This window comes from Musca vetustissima, unplaced genomic scaffold (assembly GCF_032173495.1).
Source record: "Musca vetustissima isolate MV318-11 ecotype Yass unplaced genomic scaffold, APGP_CSIRO_Mvet_v1 utg25167, whole genome shotgun sequence".
NCBI lineage: Eukaryota > Metazoa > Arthropoda > Insecta > Diptera > Muscidae > Musca > Musca vetustissima.
Window position 1 is genome coordinate 1 of NW_026883869.1, and position 25,599 is coordinate 25,599.

General features: G+C 33.6%; 2 protein-coding genes across 3 annotated transcripts in view; one reads left to right on the forward strand and one right to left on the reverse strand.

The window, feature by feature from the left end:
- Nucleotides 1-7,952: 7,952 nt before the first annotated feature.
- On the reverse strand, nucleotides 7,953-14,192 carry LOC133330865 (collagen alpha-1(I) chain-like). Of its 2 annotated transcripts, none has more exons than XM_061539267.1 (5): nucleotides 13,799-14,192; nucleotides 13,098-13,752; nucleotides 12,819-13,025; nucleotides 12,521-12,675; nucleotides 7,953-8,034 (listed from the first exon to the last, which is right to left on the reverse strand). In XM_061539267.1, exons 1-5 carry the CDS (start codon nucleotides 14,175-14,177, stop codon nucleotides 7,988-7,990), a joined length of 1,443 nt encoding a protein of 480 aa, XP_061395251.1. In that variant the 5' UTR covers nucleotides 14,178-14,192; the 3' UTR covers nucleotides 7,953-7,987. The 2 variants fall into 2 exon arrangements, with proteins under 2 accessions (XP_061395251.1, XP_061395252.1); XM_061539268.1 differs by having other exon boundaries at nucleotides 7,987-8,034; nucleotides 13,098-13,731.
- A 2,600-nt stretch (nucleotides 14,193-16,792) lies between these two features.
- The window catches only part of LOC133330864 (probable serine/threonine-protein kinase DDB_G0282963), a 35,239-nt gene continuing 26,432 nt past the window's right edge, over nucleotides 16,793-25,599 (forward strand). Inside the window, exons 1-5 of the mRNA XM_061539266.1 lie at nucleotides 16,793-16,962; nucleotides 17,201-17,499; nucleotides 17,569-17,729; nucleotides 17,795-17,976; nucleotides 19,446-21,388. Of these exons, the coding sequence (XP_061395250.1) occupies nucleotides 16,799-16,962; nucleotides 17,201-17,499; nucleotides 17,569-17,729; nucleotides 17,795-17,976; nucleotides 19,446-21,388 (2,749 nt within the window). The 5' untranslated portion in view covers nucleotides 16,793-16,798. The remainder of the gene's footprint in view (nucleotides 16,963-17,200; nucleotides 17,500-17,568; nucleotides 17,730-17,794; nucleotides 17,977-19,445; nucleotides 21,389-25,599) is intronic.

Consider the following 25,599-nt stretch of genomic DNA (forward strand, 5'->3'; position numbering starts at 1 on the left):
TGTAATTAGTTTTTGTTTTTTTTTTTAATAATTTTGCTGAAATATAGAACAATCAAATCAGTATTATGTATATATAAAATAAAATTATATTATTTTGTTTTTATGTTTTGTAAAATAAATATTGTTTATATGTAATTATATAATTTATTTCATTTGTTTTTTTTTATTATTTGTATTTGGCATTTTTGGGTATAACTTACCACATATCATATGTATTTGGTTTATTAGAGCAGTTTATAACTTCTTTTAAAGTGTATTAGAGTTGCGATCATTTTTTGTTTTGTCTCTTTTTTAGAATATATATCATTAAAAAGTTATTTAATATTTACAAATAATAAAAACAGAATAAATTAAAAACGAAAAAAAATTTGTAAAAAAACCAAATTAAAATTATACCGTTAATTCTTTGTGTATTTTTAAAGCATCATGAAATAAATTTTCATTTTTAAAAAGTTTAATATTTTGGAGATTTTTTTAAATTACAAAAAATTAAAATTTGTAGTCGCTTTATTTAATTATTTATTTTTACAAAATAAAAAACATAAATATGAAATAAATTTAATAATGTTTTCCAGCTTATTTAATAATGTTTAATAATCTGTAGTTTTTTTAATAAAAAAAAGAAAATTAAATTTGTAGTAGTTATTTTTTTTATTTCAAACATAAAATGTCATAAATAAAATAAAAACATAAATATTAAATAAATTTGGTATTGTTTTCAAGTATATTTACTTTTATTATTTTTGAGGTAAAATCATTAAACCATTCGAATTTCACTGGATATCTTAGTGTTTTTCTTTGTAAATTATTCAATAGATATTTTATTGGTTCAATTGAATTGTTTTTTTTTTTTGCATTTCTTAATAGATAATTGTAGAGGACACTTTATTTTTTGTTTCCAACAACATCATTAGCCGTGTTTTTTTTAATACATTTTTTTGTGGTAAACCCATATATTTAACTTACCTATAAGGATATATATTTTTGTAATATTTATTGTCAACCTTTACTTTTTTTATAATTAAATTTCAGTCACATATTTTTTGTATAGTTTTCATAACTGTAAAAATTTAATTGGAAATGATAAGCAGTAATACTTTGTAAAATTGTATTTTTTGTTTGAAATATTTGGAGATTTACTTTATATATTTGATTTAAATTTCATCAGAGCAACAGAGCGAATATTTATATATTTTGTTAGGGTGATTTACCAGAAATTTTTTGTGGAGAAATTTGCTACCCAATAAGAACCCAATGTTCTAAATTTCAGTGAATTCGGTTGAAAAACGTGTTCAAGAACCGCAAAATACCTTTATATAGGGCCTATCCGAAAAAATTTAACTATATGTATAATTTTTAGTGGAGAGATTTGCTACGCAATAAGAACTTAAAGTACTAAGTACTACCAATTTGGTCGAAAAATGTGATCAAAATGCTCAAAATACTGAAAATTGGGCTGTATCGTTTTAATGAGGTGCTACCAGAAAAAGGGGACCTATATTTATATTTTTTGTGAAGAAATTTGTTACCCAATAAGAAGAACCCAATGTACTAAATTTCAGCAAATATCGAAAATTGGAGGGCCCTTATATGGGTCCCCCTATATTTATAACTTTAGTGGCTGTAACTTAGAACTTAAAGTACTAAGTTACAGCCAATTCAATCGAAAAACGTGATCAAAATGCCCAAATTGCTGAAAATTGGGAGTATCAGGGGGCCACAAGTAAAAATGGGACCTATATTTATCATTCTAGTGGAGAAATTTGTTACCCTATAAGAACTTAATGTACTAAGTTATTAAATGGGAGCTATGCCTAAACGTGGACCGATATAGCTCATCTTCGAACTTGACCTGCCTGCAGACAAAAGAAAATTTTGAATTTTTGAATCGATATATCGACTGAGGTTTCTGTATAGACAAACTGAAGCCAACTGAATCCGGTCAGATGATAGCCAGTCCAATATGTCGTTAAGATTTAATTATTACATGGAGTAGTATGGTTTGCAATTTATTTAAAATCGGCCAAAATTGATTTTGAAAGAAATAAATAAATATTTGATAGCCGCTATAGTATAAACTGTAAACTGTAAAAATTGAGAGATCTGTGCAACCAACCATTGGCTATTTCATTGCAAAATCCGCTTGTTCTACGGCGAGGTAGTCGATAACAGATGATCGAGAGAACCTGGTTGCAGAATCTCAAAAGCTATCTGGCCTGAATTCTCTCACCGAAGATCAAAATCATTGTGGGGATCATAACAGATCACTGCAAGATTAGATCTCTCACTTCGAAATGGGACTCCGGCGGAGAGGATTACTGACGTCTGTGTGAGGACAAAGAAGAGCTAGAAACAATCCTCTGTAGATGTCATCGCTGATCGGCAGAAGACATAAACAGTTTGGAACATGAAATTTGATAATTTAGCCTTCTTGTCTATAATAGACCCCAACCAGATCCTAGGCTTTGTCCAAAATCTGACATGGCTAAAATAACAATCTCTAGGCCCTCCTTCCCAACTTTCTACTTCTTGTTCTTCCACTCTCTCTTATCTTCTCGTACTCTTTTCAGGTATAAAGGATGGTCACAATGGACAATAGTCTCCGAGTGGACGCTTGTTACTAACAACCGTACATCCCTAACCTAACCGTAAACTATGAAGTGTACCACGAACTACTTCAATTCTTAATATTTGCGGTTATCAGAAGAATTAATCGGGGCTGTTCTAAATCTCCCAAAATTGGTGCCGACTAGAAGTGCAGAGAAATAGGAGATCCTGTGCCACTCTGTGGATGATCTGACAATATACCCAGACATCAGTGCGGTCATAAATAATCATCAATAAACAGACGTTGCTATATTTTGTTACACTTTTGTTTCTAGGCTTTGTAGGCAAACAGCTGTGAGAAATTTAAAGAGGTGGATTAAGATTAGCATTCTAATATAAAGTCATCTATATAGTCTCTTGAAAACTTAAACTAGATTTTAGATGTCATATTTATTTATAAATTTTGTTCGGAATAGCTTATTTGCAAAATTGTATTTGTGATATTTTCTTAATTTTTTATAAAAAAAATCATACCTACATATAAATAATTTTGTGAGGATTTCACGTAGAAGTTAGAATTTTTAAACATACATTCTTCAAAATAGGTTAATTACGTTTAAATATTACCTTGTGAAAATAACTTTTTGTTGTATTTCCTTTATATAATAGTGTATTCACTTGGTTTATATTGTATATATGATTGTAGTTTCAGTCCATGATACCCGAAGTGAATTTAAGGAAATCATTCTTTAACCTTCATTGGCAATTATAAAATGCTAATGTCTTTTTTTAAATTAATAATATTAGAAATATTGTTTAAAACGTTGCTGCTTTTATAATTTTTTTTGGTATATCGGTAATAGTTGATGGCCAGCATCATCGTGACAAGTTTTTTTTTTTCTTTAAATAAATAATGTTAATTAAAAACTAAAATAATAAAAAAATTAATAAATAAAACATGAGTTTAAATAATTGCACTTTAGTTTCAATTAAATTTAGTATCCATTTTTTGTTTTCAATTATCTATAATAAATGTAATTTCAGTCGATAGCCGAGAGGTATACTTAAAGAATCCTTGTGATTGGCAATTGTAAAACTTTTATATATATAATTTTTTAAAATAGTAATTATTTCACTTTGATTTTTTCTTTTCTTTGTTTTGTTTTGGAGACGTAATGTTTGAAACTTTCTTAGTTATATATATTTTTTGAGGATGTTTTGATTTGTGTTTCATTAATATTTTTGATGGCCAGCATCATCGTGTGTCAGTCTTTGTTTATCATTTATTCTTTAAAATAAATAATTTCAATTACAAACTAAAATACTAAAAAAATTAACAAAATGGTATAACAAAAAAAATTAAATTGTTGTTATTGCACTTGTTGTTGTAAATATATAGTATTGTTTTTGGAATAAAATTTTCCATTATAAATGCTTTTGCTACGCATTTCCACGTATTAAATTAACAATAAAAGAAAAGTACATGAAATTATAAGAAACAAATTAACATATAAAAGAATAATATTTGAATTTTGCTTTCGTTCATCAGTCTTTTTAGTTGTATTATAGTAAAATGTAGTTTTTTTTTGTAAATATCACATTAAAATGTAGTTTTAGTTTTTAAATTTTTGTACCTTGAATTGGTTGGGTTGTAGGATTTTCTTATAGCCCATAATATTGTTTTTGCACTTATCACAGTTTTGCCTTTAACTGATTTGTTTCTCTTTATTTTTTTGGTTTGGTTATATTACGTTTTAATTTTTTCTTGTTTTACTCATCTCGTTTCAATAAAATTCTGTTTTGTTTTGGGTTTCGTTTTTTTACTTTAGTTTTTTTTTTTCTTTTTCATATTGGTATTTTTTATTTAATTATTTGGATAAATTTTTAAAATATATAAAGCAAAAGTGATTTGTTTTTTGTTTGCTTAAATTATGTATTTTATTAAATATGTGTGTTTAAACATGCGTGTTTTATAATAACGCACATAGTAACATTCTTCTTCTTGTTCCTCTGAAAAATAATGTATAGATAGAAATAATTATTATGCTGCTCTTTCCTTATTAACTAAAACTTTTGACTTTTTTATTTTGTTATTGTATATTTTATTTTTTTATTATCATTAATAATTGTATATTCTATTTAACTTATTGCTATAATGAAAAGAAGAAAAAAATCATTAAGATGAGTTGTGTTTTACCAAGAAAAAAAAATAGGCAACAATACTTAAAAGAGGGATTATCAATCTTTCAAAATTCGAAAGGAATAATATTTAATTTTATAATAAATAAAGTATTTCAAATTTTACAGATACGATTCAATTTTCAATACAATTCTTTTTGAAGGTTAGTTATGTTTTTGAAAATATTCTGCAAAGACTTTTATTAGTCCCCAAAGAAACCGGAACCCCAAAATTCAAATACCACTACTAAAGATTCCTTCCAAAATGGACCCATATTCAATTTTGTCTGCAAAATGTTTTTTTTTACTGTTGAAAAAAGCAAGTGTGACTATCACAATACTTTAAGTTGGACCTTTATATTTGTTGAGCCCATTTTCAATACGAAACTTTCTTGCAAGGTTCAAAACTATATCATAAATATTCAAAGCTCTATAGCTCGATTTCAACAGACTGGCATATCTGAAATTGAGAAATCCACCCATTCTGCACTCTGTATCACATGGACTAATAATCATCAGCCGATTGCGAAGAGTTCCATGAGCAAATCTGTCAAGAAAGGCACGCCACAGTACAAGGTCGTTACCTCAGCCCATTGTGTAAAAGCAACAACAACAGTACGACGTGCCATATCCCTGGATGTGGGTTCAAGTGATCATTGGTGGTTAATCACGATAACATGGAGCTTAAATGGAACTGGATTTAATAAAAAAATATATATTTTTTTAAGATTCAACACAAGGCTGGATTTTTAAAAAATATTTTCTCAAGTCCCAACTGGTGAATTAAAAAAAAAACAAGTTTTTCAAAGCTTGACACAAGTTGTGAATTAAAATAAATACTTTTTCAAAAAAAAAAAATTTTTTTCAACAAAAAAATATTTTTTCAAAAAAAAAAATATAAAAAAAAATAACAACATGTTGTGAATTAAAAAAATATGTCTTTTTAAAGCCCCACATTAATGGTGAATTAAAAAAAAAACATCTTTTCACAGCTCCACACAAATGGTGAATTAAAAAAATTAATTTTTTTTAGTCCCACACAAATTGTGAATTAAAAAAATATTTTTGCAAAGCCCCACAAAAATCGTGAATTTAAAAAAAATATATTTTTAGGCCCAGCACAACTGGTGAATTAAAAAAAATTTTTCAAAGCCCCACACAAGTTGTGAATTAAAAAAATATTTTTTTAAAGCCCTCACCAATGGTGAATTAAAAAAAAAATATATATTTTTCAAAACCCCACACAATTGGTGAAATAGTGAGTTAAAAAAATATTTTTTTTTTCAAAGCCACCCACACAAATGGCAATTAAAAAAATATTTTTGCAAAGCCCCACACAAATGGTGAATTAAAAGAAATATATTTTAAAAAATATATATTAATTATTAGGTGTAGGTCAAGGCCTATATAAGGTCGGACAGTAAGCACATCTGTGTATAAAGTTTGCCGTCAAATCATAATACGTACATACATGCATACATACAAAATTATGTTAGACATCAAAACGAAAATATTAAAAAAATGACGTTAAACTAAAGTTTTCTCTGTGAATTCGCTTACTGGCCGAACTTGTATAGGCCTTGGTATAGGGTGGAGTTTAAAAAATATTTTTTTTCTAAAATATTTCCCATGTGTAAATTCTCTATGGTTTCACCATAGAAAGTACGTATGCCTAAACATAACCTTCTTTCTTCGCATGTCTCCTCTCTATTTTCTTCAAAAGATTCAATAAACCAAAGTCACCTAATAAAGTAGCTGGCTAGGCCTTGTCATGTTTAGAAAAATTCATGATAATCCAGTCATTTAAGTACTATTATTATTATTATTTTTATAAAATACAACTCATCATAATTGCTATGCACTAGAAAAAGAGGAAGGAGGGAAAGAATATAAAAACTTATTTATGAAAATTGCTGGTCATTTCAAAATATATATTTTGTTTATGCGCAGATTGTATTTTATAATATATATAAATGTTTTTTTCTCATTAGATTATAATGCAATATTATGGGGAACATTTTGTGGACTGGTTGATAAAAAAATAAAACAATAAAAATGTTTTGCTGGTTTAACTTAAATTTAGAAAAAAAAACTTTAATTTTTTCTTTCATTTGAAACAATAATCTCTTATTATTAATAATATATATTTTTTGTTTTTATTTGTGTCAAAATAAAGTACATAAAATATGTATTTTTTGGGAGTAGAAATAGTTTTAAATAGATTTAGTATTGCATTGCCAAGTTTGAATTGGAAAAAATAGGGGGGAAAGGGGGGTAGAGATAGTCAATTTAGTAAAAAAATATTACAAACTCTTAAAGAATATATGTATAGAGGCGAGAGAAAAAAATAAACATTTGATTTCTATTTTATTTATCGACTGAGTACAGGAGTTACTGTTTTGTCCGTCATTGTTATTATTATTATGATTATTAGATTCTATGGGTTTAAATTAAAACAATATTATATCATATAATTAAAATATTACCAATATCAAACAAGGATGTGATTGATGGTGTTGATGGGGGTGTAGGTATAGGTCGTCGCAGTTGATTGGTAATATTAATTTGGGATTTTTTTAGTTTTTGTTTTTCAAAAAGTAAAGAAATATAAATTTAGACACTTTTTTGCTTATAAAATTATCTTGGTTTTCTGTTATTATCACTTAAAAATATAAAGTGTCTGACATAATTTTATAACATCATATTTTTTGCGTCTCTTTTGTTTATGATGAATATAAGAAGTATATAACTACTACGACTACTATTCTATAATATACGGCGATCTATTTTGTTTTCCTTTTCTTTTTTAAATGAATTTCTTTTCATTTTCCATTCTTTATGATCATGCATATTTTGGTTGCAACGGACGATAGATGAATAACGTAGACGACGATGATGACGACCAATATATAGTCGAAATGACAACGACGCGAGCCAGCCAGCCAATCCACAATTCACTATACGACGACTTAATATATATACTTCAAACTTCTGGATTTTGTTTGTTTGGTTTTTTTGGCATTACTCAATGGATGTTTGTTTTTTGGCTATACATACATATATATTTAAAGTTAATATATATATATATATCTTGCAGTTGCTTTGGATGGTTAGTTGGTTGCAGCAAACATATGTGTAGGGTATGTAGTATTATATCATCGGCACGCACAGCGTATTTTGTGTTGAGAATAGTGTTGTATTTTTATTATTATTTTTAGTTTTCTTTCTTTTTTTTCAAAATTCCATTACCATATTTTTTGACTTAATAATAGCCCGCATTTGAATAACTCTGCTGATATGACTGCGTGTCTGTGGTTGGTGGTTGATTGATTTTTGATGAAAAGATACAATTGTTGGTTTTTGTTTTTGGTTTGTTTGACCAAACAACACAAGAAATTTTTTGTTAATATTTAGACAATATGTTATGTTAATTTTAAAACTATTTACAAAAATATACTACTATGTTTTTTAATAAATATAAAAAATTTTAACTTTTTACTTTCCACATGGAATAAAAAACCCTAGAATGATCAAATATTTTATGTATCTTGTGATGAAAACAAACTTACGAAATACTAATTACATTACAATCTATTTATATTTACAGAATACTGAACATTTTGAGTACTTTTTGCCACACCACATTGGTGATATTTCGTTTCTTGAAGTCTATTCTAACTGTATTTCCGGATATAAGTCTTATCACCGCCTGGAGGATATTTTTGTACATATAATTTACCATGACATGATCTCAATATATGTATGTGGTTTTAAGATGTAAATGGACGTAGGACGTAGTAGTTTGTGAAGACATGCCAATAGGTCTGGCGGCCTTCCCACTAGCGATAAGTAAAGTCAAAGTGGACAAAAAAAATCAATTTTTAGTCGATTTTGCATTAGTCGGTAAAAGTCAAAGATCGATTTTGAACAGGTTTGACAAGAAGGCTAAACGTGGGTCTGCTATAGTGAGTCCATCGAAGGAGTCAACAAAGCGCAGAGTACTATCTAAAGATCCAAAATCTATGGGTAGTATTAAGCGAAGTGATGGTACGTGGACAAACTCTAGCAGTGAGACTCTTTATCTTCTATCGTCAACCCACTTTCCTGGTTGTAAGGACTATAGAGAGGGTGCGTATCAGCCTATAGTTCGAACGAGGAAGAGGAGAAGTTGATAGAAAATACTATACGCTACCCAAAACTGGTATGGGCGATAAGTAGTTTTAACCCTATAAGTCTGAAGGACATTTTTAGGGCTTGTATACTTCTATCGTACATACCTAGTCTATGGAAAGAGGTAACAGTGACCTTCATCCCGAAAGCCGAGAACCCGAGTCATACGTTACCAAAAGACTATAGACCAATTAGTCTCTCTTCCTTTCTACTCAAGACTTTAGAAAGGTTACTAGACTCAGAAATTAAAAATACTATTGACCAAAGCAAACTTAGCAACTCCCAGCGTGCATACATCAAAGGCAAATCAGTGGATACAGCCTTACATGAGGTGGTTGGATGCATCGAGAAGAATATGGAGTCCTCTGGCTAAACTTTGGCAGCATTCCTGGACATTGAGGGAGCTTTTAACAATATGATGCTAGAAGCCTCCATTCAGCTCTCGTAGGCACAGTTATCCCCTCACTTCTAACGGAATGGATTGATAGAAAGCAGAATTATCAACTCATCCTTAAGAGAAAGTTCCGTGAGGAAATCTGTCAACAGAGGCACACCACAAGGGGGAGTATTATCTCCCCTTCTGTGGCTTCTAGTGATACATGAGATACTGCTGAAATTCGATCATCTTAGGATAAAGGTTGTAGCCTATGTCGATGATGTAGTCCTGGAGCTGGGGATAAAAAATTCGAGTATGTGACGATCGTTCTCCCCATTCTTAGATACGGTTGATTGTTTGGTGGCAGGGGGTCAACAAAAAGATGCTGCTGACAAAATTATGTTTAGTACAGCGATCGTCTTCAATCCTCAGCACCGGAGCGTTAAGAAGCACACCACAGGCAGCCTTGAATGCAATCCTGATTCTCCAACCATTCTGACTAAATTCCAGGAGGCCAGGTGTGCTCTGATGTTCCGGGAAACGGATGCCTGGAAATCGCTGAACTATGGTCACGCAAGTATCCTAAACATAACACCGGGTTGTGACCTCTTGAGGGGAAATAGTCATATTAGTAACTATGTTCCCTCTCACAGAGACTTTAAGGACATCAAAGTAGAGTTTCCTAGTAGGGAATCTTGGACAAGTGGCTCCTTACCTCTGCCAGGTCTGTCATTCTTTACAGACGGGTCAAAGATGGATGAAGGCACTGGTGCAAGCGTTTACTGTAGGGAATTAGAAACATATAACTCATATAAACTTAACAATCTTTGTAGAGTTTTTCAAGCAGAAATCCTTGCAATCACAAAAGCGGCCGAGATCGTAAAATCACTTACTGCCGACATTCTTACTATATATGTCGATAGTCAGGCGGCCCTTAAGGCGGTGAAGCCGTGTACTATAAACTCAAAAACAGTTCATGATTGCAAGTCCGCTCTGAATGATATACGACAAGTAGTTTGCTTATGTTGGGTTCCAGGACATAGTAACATTGAATGGAATAAGATAGCTGACGAGCTTGCTCGAGGGGGCTCACAGTCGTCCAATCTTCCGATTGAGAGATCTGTGCAATAACTCATTGTCTATTTCATTGGCAAAATCCGCTATTTCTACTGCGACGGATGGTTGAGAGAACCTGGTTGCAGAATCTCCAAATCTATCTGACCTGAATTTTCTCGCAAAAGAACGTCTTCGTTGTTTGCACACAATAAGAGAGAGATCAAAATCTTTGTGGGGATCATAACTGGTCACTGCAAGATTAGATCTCTCACTTTGAAGTGGGACTCCAGCGAAGAGGATTATTGTCGTCTATGTGAGGACGAAGAAGAACTAGAAACAATTGAACATATCCTTTGTAAATGTCCATCGCCTATTGACATAAGACATAAACAGTTTGGAAGATATGAAATTGATAATCTAGCCTTCTTCTCTAAAATAGACCCTAACCAGATCCTAGACTTTGTCAAAAATCTGACATGGCTAAAATAACCATTTTTCCGCTCTTCTCTCGCTATCTTTTCTCCTTGCTCTTCCACTCTCTCTTTTCTTTTTCTTTGCATGTAAAAAAGGATGATCACACTATAAGTAAGGTTGAGAAATAGGGTCGATGTAAGGAGATGGTTTTGAAAGCGTGTACTCAAGTACTATATGGTACTACATTTTATACAAATTTAATTTTGAGTTACAAGTGGAGCACGATTCGTGAAATTTTAAATTAACATTACCGTAGGAGTGAAGAATTGGGATATGTACGAAATTTTGGAAATTTGTTTACCTATGTGTACGAAAAGTACTAAATCGTACTATAATTGGTACAATGGTACCAAATTTGGATGTGGGTAAACTGATAGAGCTGGAATCTTAACATTTGGAATTAGTATCATTGTTTGGGGGTGGGTAGAATTGAGCTATTTGGGAAGTTTTGGATATTCCTACTAATGTGTACTAAATTAGGTACAGTTTATATTTTGGGTGAACCAATAGAGCTAGAATACTGAAATTTAGAGTTAGGGTAACTGTTGGGTGTTGAACTGGGGTATGTAGGAAGTTTTGGAAATGTCTACTAATGTGTACTAAATGACACTAAATTTGGTACAATTTGGATGTAGAGTGAACCGATTGAGCTAGAATCCTGAAATTGGGTAATAAGATTTCCATAGTAATGGAAATTTGTACGTATGTGTACTAAATAGTACTAAATCTGATATAATTTGGATTTAGAGTGAACTGATAGAGCTAGAATCCTGAGATTTGGAATTAATATTGGGGTGTTTGGGAAATATTAATGTGTACTAACAGGTACTAAATTTGGATTTGGGTTAACCTATATCCGAAATTTGGATATTTATTTTCGAAATTATAAATTATACCAAATTTAGTATAGAGCTTAGTATAGAGTTGAGATATGGAGGTACTTTTGGAAATACGTTCTATAAGAGAGCATACTTAAATTTTAATTATGTGAAAATTTTAATTATGAAAATGCATAACCAATGAGATTCCCAGCCATTTTAGATAAATTCGCGCGCTAACTACCCAAATTACCTAATTTGGGCAAGGAACCTTTATATGGTGTCTACTCAAAAAAGTGAACCAATATTGACAATTCTGTGTAAAAGAAATTGCTATCCAATGTGAATCCAAATCCAATTCAATTGCAAACCAAACAATGCTAATTTAGAGGTATCCCTTTATGGGGTTATTCCAAATGGAATACATCTTGGCCATATTGGGTGATGTTGTCTTCCATTATTTACGGCATATATTTCTCTCTACTATAAAATAATCCTCCGATCATTTATCTCAGAAATAGAATATTCTTTTGAATACTTTAGTACCTCAGAAACTATCAAAATATGAACGCGTTCTTTAACGGCCAAATAGTTAAGTACATTTTTCTATGTAGCTTCATTCTAAAACAATCGTGACGAGCGAATCGTGACAATCGTATTGAGCGAATGAAAAGTAGGTATTGGTGTATCGTTTTCATAGATTCCGAAATATAAATAGCAAATCATTTTAAAATTCTAATTTTGTTTATCGTTTAAGATAAGTCTGCATTACTTTATTGCTATGAAAATCTTCTATCAGAAAACATATTTTCTAAACTGAAATAACCCCTTGTGGAAAGTAATATTTAAAACAATACATAATCTATTAGAATGACAAAGAAAAAGATTTAATTGTACTTACCATAACCGGCGTAAGCGCGTTCATCGTATGTTTGCTGCGCATGTTGGGAGTAATCTGCCTGAGATGTATTATAATCAACAGCTGGGGCACCATACTGTTGTGTATAATCTTGACCATATGTTTGATAGCGGGTATCTTGTTGACCGTATGTAGAACTAAACAAAAAAACATATTAGTTAAGTCTTTTTATAATTAATAAGTTAAGACTTTAATTGATAGGTTAAGACTTTTTTCAAGGGATACAAAAGTGACGTCAGTTAATCTAAAGATTCAAATTATCGGAATTGTAAATATTTACCTGTATCCTTGATATTGACTTTGATCGTATTCACCACCAGCATAGGCACTGTTGGCCTGATGTGTTGTTGCATGCGCTGGTGCCGGGGGATAGGTTGATGTCTGCGCATAACCATTATATGTGGTTTGGGCCTGTGGTGCAGCAGCATATGACTGGGCATAAGGATCCATTGTTTGCGCTGCAACATGAGGTGGATAGCCATGGTGACTGAAAAACAGAATATAAGCACATAAATTTCAAAATCTCATTTCATTTACAGAACCGTTTTGATTAGCTTACCTTTGTGGTGGTGGTGGAGCTGGCTGATGAGCGACACCATAATTAGCAGCTGGTTGCTGGGCCATATGTGGAGGTTGATGATATTTGGGCGCAGGTGCTCTCTGAGAATATGGACCAGATTCATAACGTCCACGTTTAGGTCCAGGAGGACCACCAGGAGCTCCACGCTTCAGTGACATTGGTGCAGACTGTGAGTTAGATGCATGCGTCTGTTGGTGCATTGGGGGACGTGTCATACCAGCACCCTGGTATGAACCACGTCCTCTTGGTGGACCACCACGTCGCACCATACCACCATGTTCTTGCATTGGAGCACCACCATGCATGGACATCATACCACCGGTGCTACCATTGTGTGGATTATATGCTCCACGACCTCCACCTCTAGGGCCACCACGTCCGCGACCACGATAATTTGGTGATGTACCCATTAGGGGTGGTTTACTACTAACCAAGGGGGCAGTTGACGCCGTCACCACTGCATTGGGATCTGCTTCCTGAGTTGCAGCAGGGGCTGCAACTTCCGTTGTGGCCGCCGCATTATCCTCCTTTATGGCAACAACTTGATTATTAGCTGATGCTTGTACCGGTGAGATAGTTTTATTGTTATCCACACCGGTGTGTTGTTTCGGCTCTGCAGCGTCCAAAAATGTTTCTAATCACATCAGTAGTTTTCATGTGTCTTAATAGTGTATACTTACGTTGTGTGTACATTGGCATACGTCCGGTTCCTCGCATTGGTGGTCCACCCCTGGGTGCTCCTTGAAAACCACCCCTGCCCGAGTATCCGCCTGGACCACCCATACCAGGAGCTCCGCGCATCGGTGGAGCTCCTCTGGGAGCAAAGCCACCACGTGGTGGATAGCCCATCGGTGCACCTCCCATGCCACCGCCGCCTCCACGTGCTCCATAACCACCCCGGCTAGAGAAACCACCAGGTCCTCCCATACCAGAAAATTGGCCCCTACCCATACCCCTGCCACGTCCCCGTTCAAACGAACCACGCATACCACCGCGTCCACGTGTGGGAGCTACACCGCCAGTTATAGGCGCCGTATCGACTGTTGTGGGTGCTTCCATTTTGTCTGTTCTTAAGTTTTACACACACACTTTTTCTCTACTCTCAACTTCTATGAATGACTAGCCGACGACTTGGGTTCCGGCAACGGATTATTACTGTATATTTTCACTGATAATTGGACGAACTTTAATGAAATCTTATTTCCCGTTGTATTCCTGAACTGATTAGCATTATTTTCTCTCTTCAAATTACAATTTTATAAAATATTTTCAATTTTTTCACCTTTTCTTTCCGCTTCTTATCAAATTATGTATACTTTTTTTTGCATTTAGGTGGCGTACTAGGGATAAGTTGATCGACTTTCGACTAATCGATTGACTTTCTGTATTGAAAAGTATTTGCATTAGGTGGCGTACGTTGCCAACCTAAATTTTTGTCGGCAAAATGGCGTTGCTAGCGTCATTGAATTTCTTGACGCCGTTACGTTGGCGTGCTACGTAAAGGGAATTGATGACATAGCGTGGTTTTATATTTGTCGGGATCGGGATCGGTGTTTAGAGTTTCTCTCTCTCTCTCTCAGTGGTAAATAGTGAATTGTGTTGGAAAACATTACCACAGGTAGGAACAAAAACGTACGAAAAGGTACCTAAAATTCTACTTGAAATGATAATAAATCATAATTATCGAGAAATATTGACCAATATTCATACCAGTTATTTGCATAAATAATATATGTTATAATTTAAGAGTAAATGTATTCACGAATAACAAAAAAATCTAATAATTCGTACCTTTTGTGAACAAAAAGTACGCTTGTTACAAAATTAAAAATAGTGTAACTCTAATTACTCTCTCAAGAGAGAGAAACTCTCAACACCGATCCCGATCCCAACAAATATAAAACCACGCATAGTTGTCTTGTTATAAAAGTAGGTTTACATTTGTCAAGAATAATGCGGTGTACACACTAGCATTTTTGAATGGCACTCTTGCCCAAATTGTGCTTGTTTGATAGTGTGGCCTCACATGTTTGTCATTTATCAGGCAACCACAAAAATATTTATGGTTGTTGGGCAGTCAGTAATCGATAAAAAAGTTGACAGTCAATAATGATAGTGTGTACACCGCTTAAAACAATAAACGGGACAATAAAAAAGATATAATTGTCTTTAACATCAACATTACAACCATTGGTAGTTCCCGTACTCAAAAAAGGGAAAAATGTTTTCATAATAAATTTTGATTAATAGCATATTCACCTCAGGACGAAAATGTAGTAAATATGCCAAAATTAGATGGCAATACTTCAAAATCAACTTAACAGCCAATCAGTAGTTGACATTCCTGTTTACCATTTTTGCTCGGCCAAATTTCTCGAGTAAAAAGTTTACAAAGAGAACGCCATTTTGTTTTGTGCTCTCTTAAATTTGATTCAAAGTTTTACCATTTTTGTGGGTTGAGGAACGGTAAAAAGTTGCAAAACTTGTAAAATTAGTAGATTCTTTTAGGTTCTGGAACGGAACTTATTTTGTATTCTGAGAGCAATTTTGAAATGTTTCCCTTTTACTAGATTTACTTATTTAAAAAAGTACTGCAACAGACTATCAATTGCTGAACAGAGATTACCTTCCATAATTGTCATGTCAAAAGTACAAGATCTGCAAGATTTTCCTATATTTTTTCGATATCATAAGGAAAAATTCGTTATCGTAGTAAAAAGTAGTAGATTCTTGCAGTACGGGAACAGACCATATAAAAACATTGGAATTATGCCTTGTGTTATTATGCCATGACAATAGATGATTTAAAAATTTTGTCTGGTAAATGAAGATAAATTATTCATGATTTAAAACGTAACATATTAGTTCGGTTCCAGATCCTTTGTAAACTTTTTACTCGGGAAATTTGGCCGAGGTAAATGGTAACTGGGAATGCCAACTTCGGTCTGGCTGTTGTGTTGATTTCGAAGTATTGCCATCAAATTTTGACATTTTTACTAGTTTTTCGTTCCAAAACTGTTTTTTTACTAGATTTACAATTTAAAAAAGTACTGGAACAGACCAATTAACATCAATGCACAAATGAACTTGAGCAGATGTGGCAACCCGAAAAAAACGAACGTGAAAGAACGGAACGGAATGAAACAATCCATTTTTGTTCTTTCTTCTTTGCCTGCGTTCTAAACATGACGAGTTCTACGACATTATGCTTCACACTTATTCGTAAACTTTGATGAGTGCCTTCGATTTTCGTTTCAATCAGGTCTTCATCGGCTAATCTCTTTTGTCTCCCCTATACGCAGCATTCGAAACGCTTTTAGATTAGGCAGGTTGAATAAGGTAGCCGCATCAGAACAGCTGTTCGTACAATTAGCTGTCAAAAATGTTATTGTAATTTAAAATCAACACATTAAAATACAGAATTACGAATGGAAATTTGTAAATATTAAAAAAAAAACTTATTTGGCAATACAATCATTAAAATTTTCTAAATAAATTTGTGAAAAAAACTCATAAGAATCGGTTTGTTTTTTGACATATCATTGTTCGACAACGGTTGTTTGTTGTAATCAATTGCGAATGGGGCTACCTTATTAAATCTACTGCCTTAGATCGGTCATTTATTTTTATTTTGCATCTGACTAAAGGCGGATAGTTAGACTCGACGTTTTGTCCATGAAATGCCTGGAAAAGTTGCAGTAAAAATTAAAGCTGGCAGGAATCTGCCAGTTATGGACAAATCTTCGGATACCACTGACGCCTATGTAGAAATTAAATTAGGAAATGTTACCCACAAAACGGACGTTTGTCGGAAAAGTTTAAATCCTGTTTTCAATTCTGATTGGTAAGTAAATTAATTGGTTGGTCGGCCAGCAATAAGTGGGTCTTCTTATCGGAAGACCCACGATAATCATAAAAGTGAGAGATAAACGCAAAAAAGTGTTGGCTATTTTTGTAGTGAATGGCAAAGATTTGATACGTACATATAAAAATATTTCTATTTTATAATCGATTATTAATAATGCGGGTACCCTCCTCCCCTGCCCTTGTACAACACACCATACTATTTTCTTTTTTTGTAGGTTTCGCTTCGAGGTTGACGATGCTGAACTACAGGATGAAATTCTGCAAATACGTCTTATGGACTATGACACATATTCGGCCAATGATGCCATTGGCAAAGTGAATATTAGCTTAAACCCCTTGTGTTTGGAAACATCGGGTCAGAGTCATGGCAAAGGCACAGTATTATCGGGTTGGATACCCGTGTTCGATACAATGCATGGTATACGAGGCGAAGTGCATGTAATTGTTAAGGTGGACTTGTTTTCGGATGCCAATAAATTTCGTCAGAGTTCATGTGGTATACCATTTTTTCATTGTAAGTATATAAGTCCAGGATTGTAAAATGATGAGAATGTTTTTAAAGAAATTTCTAATTAAAAAAAAGCTCCCTGCATACCGACTGGCTATCGGGCCCAAGTTATTCATGGATTTGTTGAAGAATTGGTGGTAAATGATGATCCGGAATATCAATGGATTGATAAGATACGCACCCCACGTGCATCCAATGAAGCCCGCCAGGTGGTCTTTTTAAAGTTGTCGGGACAAGTGAGTATATGCAATGTTTTTTGAAGACCCCTTTACCCCTTATTTGTCTTAAATTTTTATTCCAGGTCCAACGTAAAATGGGTCTGAAGGCCATTAATATGGGCGCCAATGCTGTTATTGGTTATACCCAGTGTTTTGATTTGGAGGGAGATGTTGGTGTTGTTGCTCGCGGTGTTGGTACCGCAGTCACTTTGATAAAGGACACAACAAATCAACCAACCTCAGCAGATAGTGCATTAATCGAAGAGTGAGTATATTCGAATGAATGTTGAAATTATAAATGATATAATTGGCATATGACTTCACATTACTGTTTAAAATGGACATGTCGCATGATGGAAATGTAAGCATTTCTATGGGTTCTTCCATGGAGTTGAGAACACAGACTATAGAACATAATTCCATCTGTGTATTATGGGTTAATTTTCAACAGAAATAATTGTTGTAGGGGTTTCCGCAAAATAACAGAATATTCGTAGTGAATATATTTAAATTTAAATAAATAAAATTCCCTAGAGACTTTATATTTTGATCAAAATAAAATTCTATGTCGATATGTGCATGTCTGTCTGACTTTTGAAATCAACAATAGAGCTGTCAATATTTAAGATAAAGCTTTGAAATTTTGCACACACATTGTTATTACATTTAGAATGTTCGTTATTGATGATGGTATTTATGGAATCACTTTTTAGCATAGATCCCGTACAAGGGTAACCTCAAATATTCGGTATTTGGGTATTTTTAACCCGGATTTTAACCGAATTGCCTGTAATTTGGTATTTTGCATCCTCAAAGGGTAACACATCTATCTACCAAAAATTATAAAAATTAGTTCATAGCTCCCATATAACCTAACCCCCCCAAAATTCGGTAATTTGGGAATTTTTGGTATGTTTTTCAACCGAACTGGCTGTAATTTGGTATTTTGGGTTCTCATAGGTTGGCACATCTTCCTAGCAAAAAATTCGTAAAATTGGTCCACATTTTAGCATAGCACCCGTACAAGGGTAACCTCAAATATTCGATATTTTCAACAGAATTTGCTGTAATTTGGCATATTGGATTCTGATAGAGTAACACATCTTCCTATCAAAAATTATCAAAATTGGTTCACTTTTTAGCAAAGCCCTCATATAACGTAACCCCCCAAAATTCGGTATTTTGGGGGGTTTTCAATCGAATTACCTGTAATTTGGTATTTTGGTTTCTCACAGGGTGACACATATCCCTAGCAAAAATTCTCAATATTGATCGATTTTTAGATTATTCCGTATTTTTTGGGATTTTTTTTAGTAAAATAAAAAGTTCGGCCAGACCGAACTAAACGATTTTCTAGTTTTTTTGTTTTTGATTGAAATATTTTACAAATTTATGTATAGGTATTTTATACGCTAATGCATGGAAATACCCACATTACTGAATAATTGCATCCCCGGTTTCAAATTCCTTTGTTTTGCATTTTTAGTCCTTAAGAGCTTTAGTGCAGAATGTTTTAATATTGTGGACAAGTTCTAACTTGATTTTTCTTTAATTTATCTTCTTTCCACCAATCAATCGTCCAAATCGTATATTAACCCACTAATGTTATATGTACACATACATATTTTTTGTAAATACCTGTCGCGTATTTAACCAAATACACCATATTGCGTCTCATTAATAACAAAATATTGATGTTGTTGTAAAAAAATAATCTGCTTTGCCATTATATAGACGCACCCTAAAATATTTAGAATTCCTTCGAGGTGGTAACTTTAGTACTTCCCAAAGACCCCAAACCTCTTATTCCACCCAATCGTTAAATAAATTAAATTTTGATCATTTAGCTATGAATGGCGGAGGCAGAGGAGGCGGAGGTGGAGATGATTGTTCCGATTCTGATACAGAACATAGTTCAAATTTAATGTTAAATCTTATTCAGCAAGAAGAAGGGCGTGGCGATAGACCCCTTAAGAAATTCACCCATAAAATGCGTAATTTTACCACTTCTTCACGCAACATCTTCGGTGATAAATGTGCATCGTTGATGCGTAAAATTGATGAAAATCAATCCTCTTCAGATGGTTCACGATCCCTAAGTGGTGTCATTTATTTTCCCGGCAAGAATCTTAAAATACGTTCAGAATCGAATTCAATGTTGGATGTACGTAAATCTGCAGGATCCACCGGATCACATCATTGGGCTGGCAGCAGCCGCAGTGATATGCTGGAGGGGGGGAATAAAAAATCCAAGGGTCTTCAAAAAACCATACATCCCATTGTACGGTCTGTGAGTGATGATTCGGCAATGAAACAATCCGCATCAGCGTCACATGGTACATGTGGCCGTAATCATCGTAATAAACATAATTCGGCAATTTATGTAGAATCAGAGTCGGCCATAAATACACAGCCGACAACAACATCAACAACAGCAACGAAGATGAACAATGAATCTACCATAGAAAGTGAAGAAGTAGAAAAAGATAATCATGCTGATTCGCTAATCAATATTTGTAAAGATACCACAAGTCCTCAGGTGATACACACCTCAACCTTCTCCTCCTCCCCAAAGGAACTCTATCATAAAACGGAGTTTTCTTTATTTCAGGAGTCTCTGGAAATGTCTCCCAATATAAGTGTAGCGGAAATTGCACCCACCAATAGATGTTGTCTATCCCACAACGATTTAAATTATCTAACAAAATCGTATAGCTCCTCGCAGCCAGTATTGCACTCACAATCTCTTAACAATTTAAATGCTCCCATGACTGCCCTAACTACTGCAGCAAATGCCATTAAAACCAAACGCTCCTATTGTCGCCCGGCATCCATTATTCTAAATGATCCCACCAATAATGATTTGTTTAGACAGCCCGTACTTAAATTATGTCCCTCCACGCCCACACCTTCCGAGTCGGATAGTTTAGCATCGCCCTGTAGTAGCTGTCGAGTAAATGCCATTTGTGGTGGGGGTGGTGGTCATTCGTTATCCCTTAGTCCAAATAGTTTATTTAGTTTTACGAACACCACCACCGCAACCACTCTAAGTGATCCCGAACATTTGAATCATATCGGCAATATCTTGCGATTTCCTCCTTGTAATCACAATAATGCGAAATTTATTGCCTCTAGCATTAATGAAAATACTAGTACTAATAATAATAACAGCAATAGTAATGCCCAAAATCCATTGCTTGTACCATTCATTTCTAATAATAACGCTGGAATCACCATCACCAACCACCAAAATCATCGTCAGCACAGATCGTTAAGTGAAATAGCTGCTGGCGGCAGTAGTAATCATTCAAACAATAGCAGTCCACATACCAAGGGTCATCATGTATCGCCCGCCACCATCATGCCAATGAATGCCGATGAAGAAGTAGCGGCCGCCAAACTCAGCACAATCAACACAAACTCCAACGCCAACACCATCACCGCTACCACCACCACTACCAACTCCACTACTATTCCTTCCAATGTAGGCAATCGCAGTAAGCTAACACCCAGTCCAACACGTTCAGGTGTTGTTGCCACACCAGCTAGCATACAATCACAGTCGGATAGTCTGTCATCAGCCACCACCATATCAACGGCCACCACAATAATACCCAAGGAAATGGGAGAAATGTGTAGACGATCTTCAGATTCGGATTTGAGTGTGACACCCAAGGGTAAGTACCTACATTTTTAATTCTAAATCACAGTCACAAAGTTGCTTTGGTTTGTAAATGCAGAAGATTCAGCTCTTCCCTTCCCATTTAGGGCATTTACAAGTCAAAGACTCTGCAATATATATTCATTTGAACAACAACAAAAATCGAATCGTTTTCATTTCTCAATCATAATGTACAAAAATTCTTTAAAAAATTTAAATCAATTTCCCCCTTCAGACAATTGAAAGGTACTTGGTTAGAATCGCCTTTAACTTTAACCATTTTTTTTTATATATTTCCAAAAATTATAAATTCTTTTTAAATATTACATCGTTTCTCCAAACCCGGTCAGGTACTAGTCTAAAATTTGCTTTTACTTTAAACATTTGTGTTTGTATATTTCCAAAACTTCTTTTTAAGTCTTTGCAAATTATTTGTTTCTATTATAATTATTATTATCATTATTATTATTACGATTATTGTTATTATTATTATTGTATATTGTTATGTGTATTCTTCTGCCATGCTCTCGCTGACCTTGAATTTGAATCTTGTACGAAAGTTGTACAACGTAAAAGTAAGTAATAGTTCGATTTTAGATTGAACCGACTCAGTGTGCTCTGATGTATTTTCTATTTTCTCTATATACGATATATAGTTTTTTTTTGTGATCCATTTAATTTTTCAAAACAAAAAAACACAATTCTCGATGTTAACTAATTATTATGTGTGTATGTACATTTTTTTTAAATACTCGTAACTGTCTCTTTGTAACGTACATACGACCTACAACAGATACAGAATGCCAATTAAGTGTTGTGTAATCCCAATATTTTTCGTAACTATTTTTCTATCGAAATACACAACGTACATATTATCCACAACACGATCCCCTAAATATGTATGTGTATGAGTGTTTTTTATATTAAATTCTTAACTCAAAAGTGTTCGATATCAACAATTTACTATAAAGAAAAAAAAAGGTGAACAGAATAGTTGCCGATAACATTTTTCGTATAGAGATAAACACGAAAATTGTCAAAAACAATGTTTCTTTAGAGAAAAATTATCGATAATGAATTTTCAATAGAGGCGAAAATTGTCGATAACAACTATTTTATGCATATAACAACATTTCTATTTGGAAAAGTATCCGATAACAGTGTTTCTGTGCAGAAAAGCTATCGATAACGGCGTTTTTACGGCGAAAAGTTATCGATAACAACATATCTATTTAGACAAGTTGTCGATTACAATTTTTCTATGGAGAAAATATACCGATAACAACTTTTCTATGGAGAAAAGCTACCGATAACAACTTTTCTATGAAGAAAAGCTACCGATAACGACTTTTCTACGGAGAAAACCTACCGATAACAACTTTTCTATGGAAGAAAGTTACCGGTATAAACTTTTCTACGGAGAAATGTTGTCGATAACAACATTTCTAGGGTGAACTTCTCCCGATAACAACTTTTCTATGGACAAAAGTTACCGGTATAAACTTTTCTACGGAGAAAAGTTGTCGATAACAACATTTCTAGGGTGAAAAGTTGTCGATAACAACATTTCTAGGGTGAAAATTTATCGATAACACATTTTCTAGTGAGAAAATCTGTCTGATAACTATTTTTCTATGTAGACAAGTTATCGATACAAATTTTTTTATGGTGTTCAATTGTCGATTAGAACTTTTTAATAGGGATAAAGGATCTATAACAGAATCACTACATAGAAAAGTTACCGATAACAAAATTTCTATGAGAAACTTTATCGATAAAAAATTTTCTATGAGAAACTTTATCGATAAAAAAAATTTCTATGGAGACAATCCATCGATAACAACTTTTTTATGTAGATGAGTTATCGATAACAACTTTTCAATGGTGAGCAATTGTCGATAAAAAACATTTCAATGTGGATAACGTTAACACAATTCTTATGTAGTAAAGATGCCAATAACAATTTTTCCATGAAAAACTTTATCGATAATAAATTTTCTATGCAAAAATTTGGTCGATAATATATGGTCTTACACATCTTTTCTATGGAGAAAATTCCACATTAAGAAGTTTTCTATGGAGAAAAGTCATTGATAGCAACTTATATGTGAAGAAAAAATTTCGATTAAAACTTTTCTATGTCGATAGGAAAATTTTTCGTCGATAAATAATTTTCCATGGAGAAAAATAGTTAATAGCTACTTTTCTATGGAAAAAAACTTTCGATAACTAACTTTCTATAGAGAAAAGATTTTTCGATAACTACTCCCGATAGCAATATTATTTCATCGATAAACAATTTTCCATAGAGAAAAATAGTCCATAACTACTTTTCTATAGAGAACATTTTTTGATAACTACTTTTACAAACAGAAAAGTTTTCGATAACAACTATTCAGTGAGAACAACAAATCTTCGGAGAAAAACTTTTAAATTTCTATATGAGAAAAGTTTTTCATAACAACTTTTCTAAGAAGAAAAGTTGCAGATAATAACTTTTCTAAGAAGAAAAGTTGCCGATTATAACTTTTCTAAGAAGAAAACTTTCCGATAACAAAATTTTTGAGAAGAAAAGATGCCGATAACGAAATTTCTTTGCATATAAGTTATCGATAATAACATTTCTATAGAGATATTGTTACGAATATAACTTTAGATTTAAGTTAATTTAGATGAATTCCGTTAATTTAAGAATTTGAATTGTAACGTAAATTTCTACTACGCAGTTTATTTGAATAACTTCACAACAACAACCACTGTATAGATTTTTCTACATCCTTCCATTTCCTCTTTCATTTTCTATTTTGTTATTGTCGTACAATTCTTGTTAAACGTCATTCCTCTTTCTTTGTTATTCCCTCGCCTGTATATGTGTTGTTATTCCTCTTTCTTTGTTATTCCCTCGCCTGTATATGTGTTGTTGTTATTGTAAGTTTGTTTACTCAAGTTTGTTGTTGTTATTGTTCACTCAGTAAGTTTGTTGTTGTTATTGTTACTCAATGTGTTTGTTGCATTGGTAGATTGTTCGTGATCTAGGTGTTACCAGATCGTCTAGAAACTTCTGTAGCGACAGGCAGGGCTCATATAAATAGAGGGAATGGAAAGGCAGTGAGTCAGTTGTGAATCAGATCGCGAATTGAAACCGTCGTGTAAAGTAAAGTGCAAAGTAAAGTTGTGTGAATAAAGTCATTGTAATAATCGTAATCTGAAAGAACCCGCGTTTTATTTGGTACGAATTGTATCGGGAAATAAAACAACGTCTACACGGGGTTTAGTAAAACCCAAGAACGTAACAATTGGTGTCAGAAGTGGGATTACGATAATACTACGATGAAGTTTAAGGATCTACGAGTGGAAGACTTAAAGAAGGAGCTCAATAAATTGGAATTGTCCTCTACTGGCAACAAGGCTGAACTACAAAAAACGTCTGTTGGATGAGTTCGAGCGCCGTGGTATGAACATCGATACATATGAGTTTGACAGTAAGGATGAAGTGGATTTATCGGAAATGGGCGAATCCAACGGTGGGGAAGTCTCGTCAGTAGCTGCCAGGGGTGACGATTTCAGAGAAATGCTGGCCAAAATGTTTGAGGAAAATTTCAGAAGGAGCGAAGAGAATTCCAGAAAGTTAGAAGAAAACACGAGACGAATGTTCGAAGAGAATTCCAGAAAGTTAGATGAACTCAAGGCAGAGAATTGTAGAATGAACGAGACACTCGGGAACATTACGGAAGTTATTGGAAGGAGAGTGGAAACCGTGGAGGTCCAAATTAAAGATTTGGATAAGAAAGTGCAGTCGGTTGACGAGAAATTTCTGGCCCACGACCACAGGTTTACGAATCTGGAGAAGAAAATTTCGGAACTGGAAATTAAAGGTGGTCCGGTGCGAGCTCCTGATAACACACTAAAAATCAAACCTCCTGTATTCGACGGCTCTACGTCATTCAATGTTTTCAAGTTACAGTTCGAGACAGTGGCTTCTAGAAATTCGTGGAACGACAGCGACAAAGCGGTTGCACTACTTCTGGCATTGAAGGGCAGTGCTGCGGATGTTATACAGAGTATTCCTGTCGCTTCTAGAAGCAACTATGAAGATGTTATTGCTGCACTGGAACGTAAGTACGGTGGCGAACATAAACAAAACATCTACCTTATGGAACTAAGGGGAAAAGTACAGAGGGCGAACGAGACGTTACAAGACTTTGCAGCTGAGGTGGAACGTTTGGT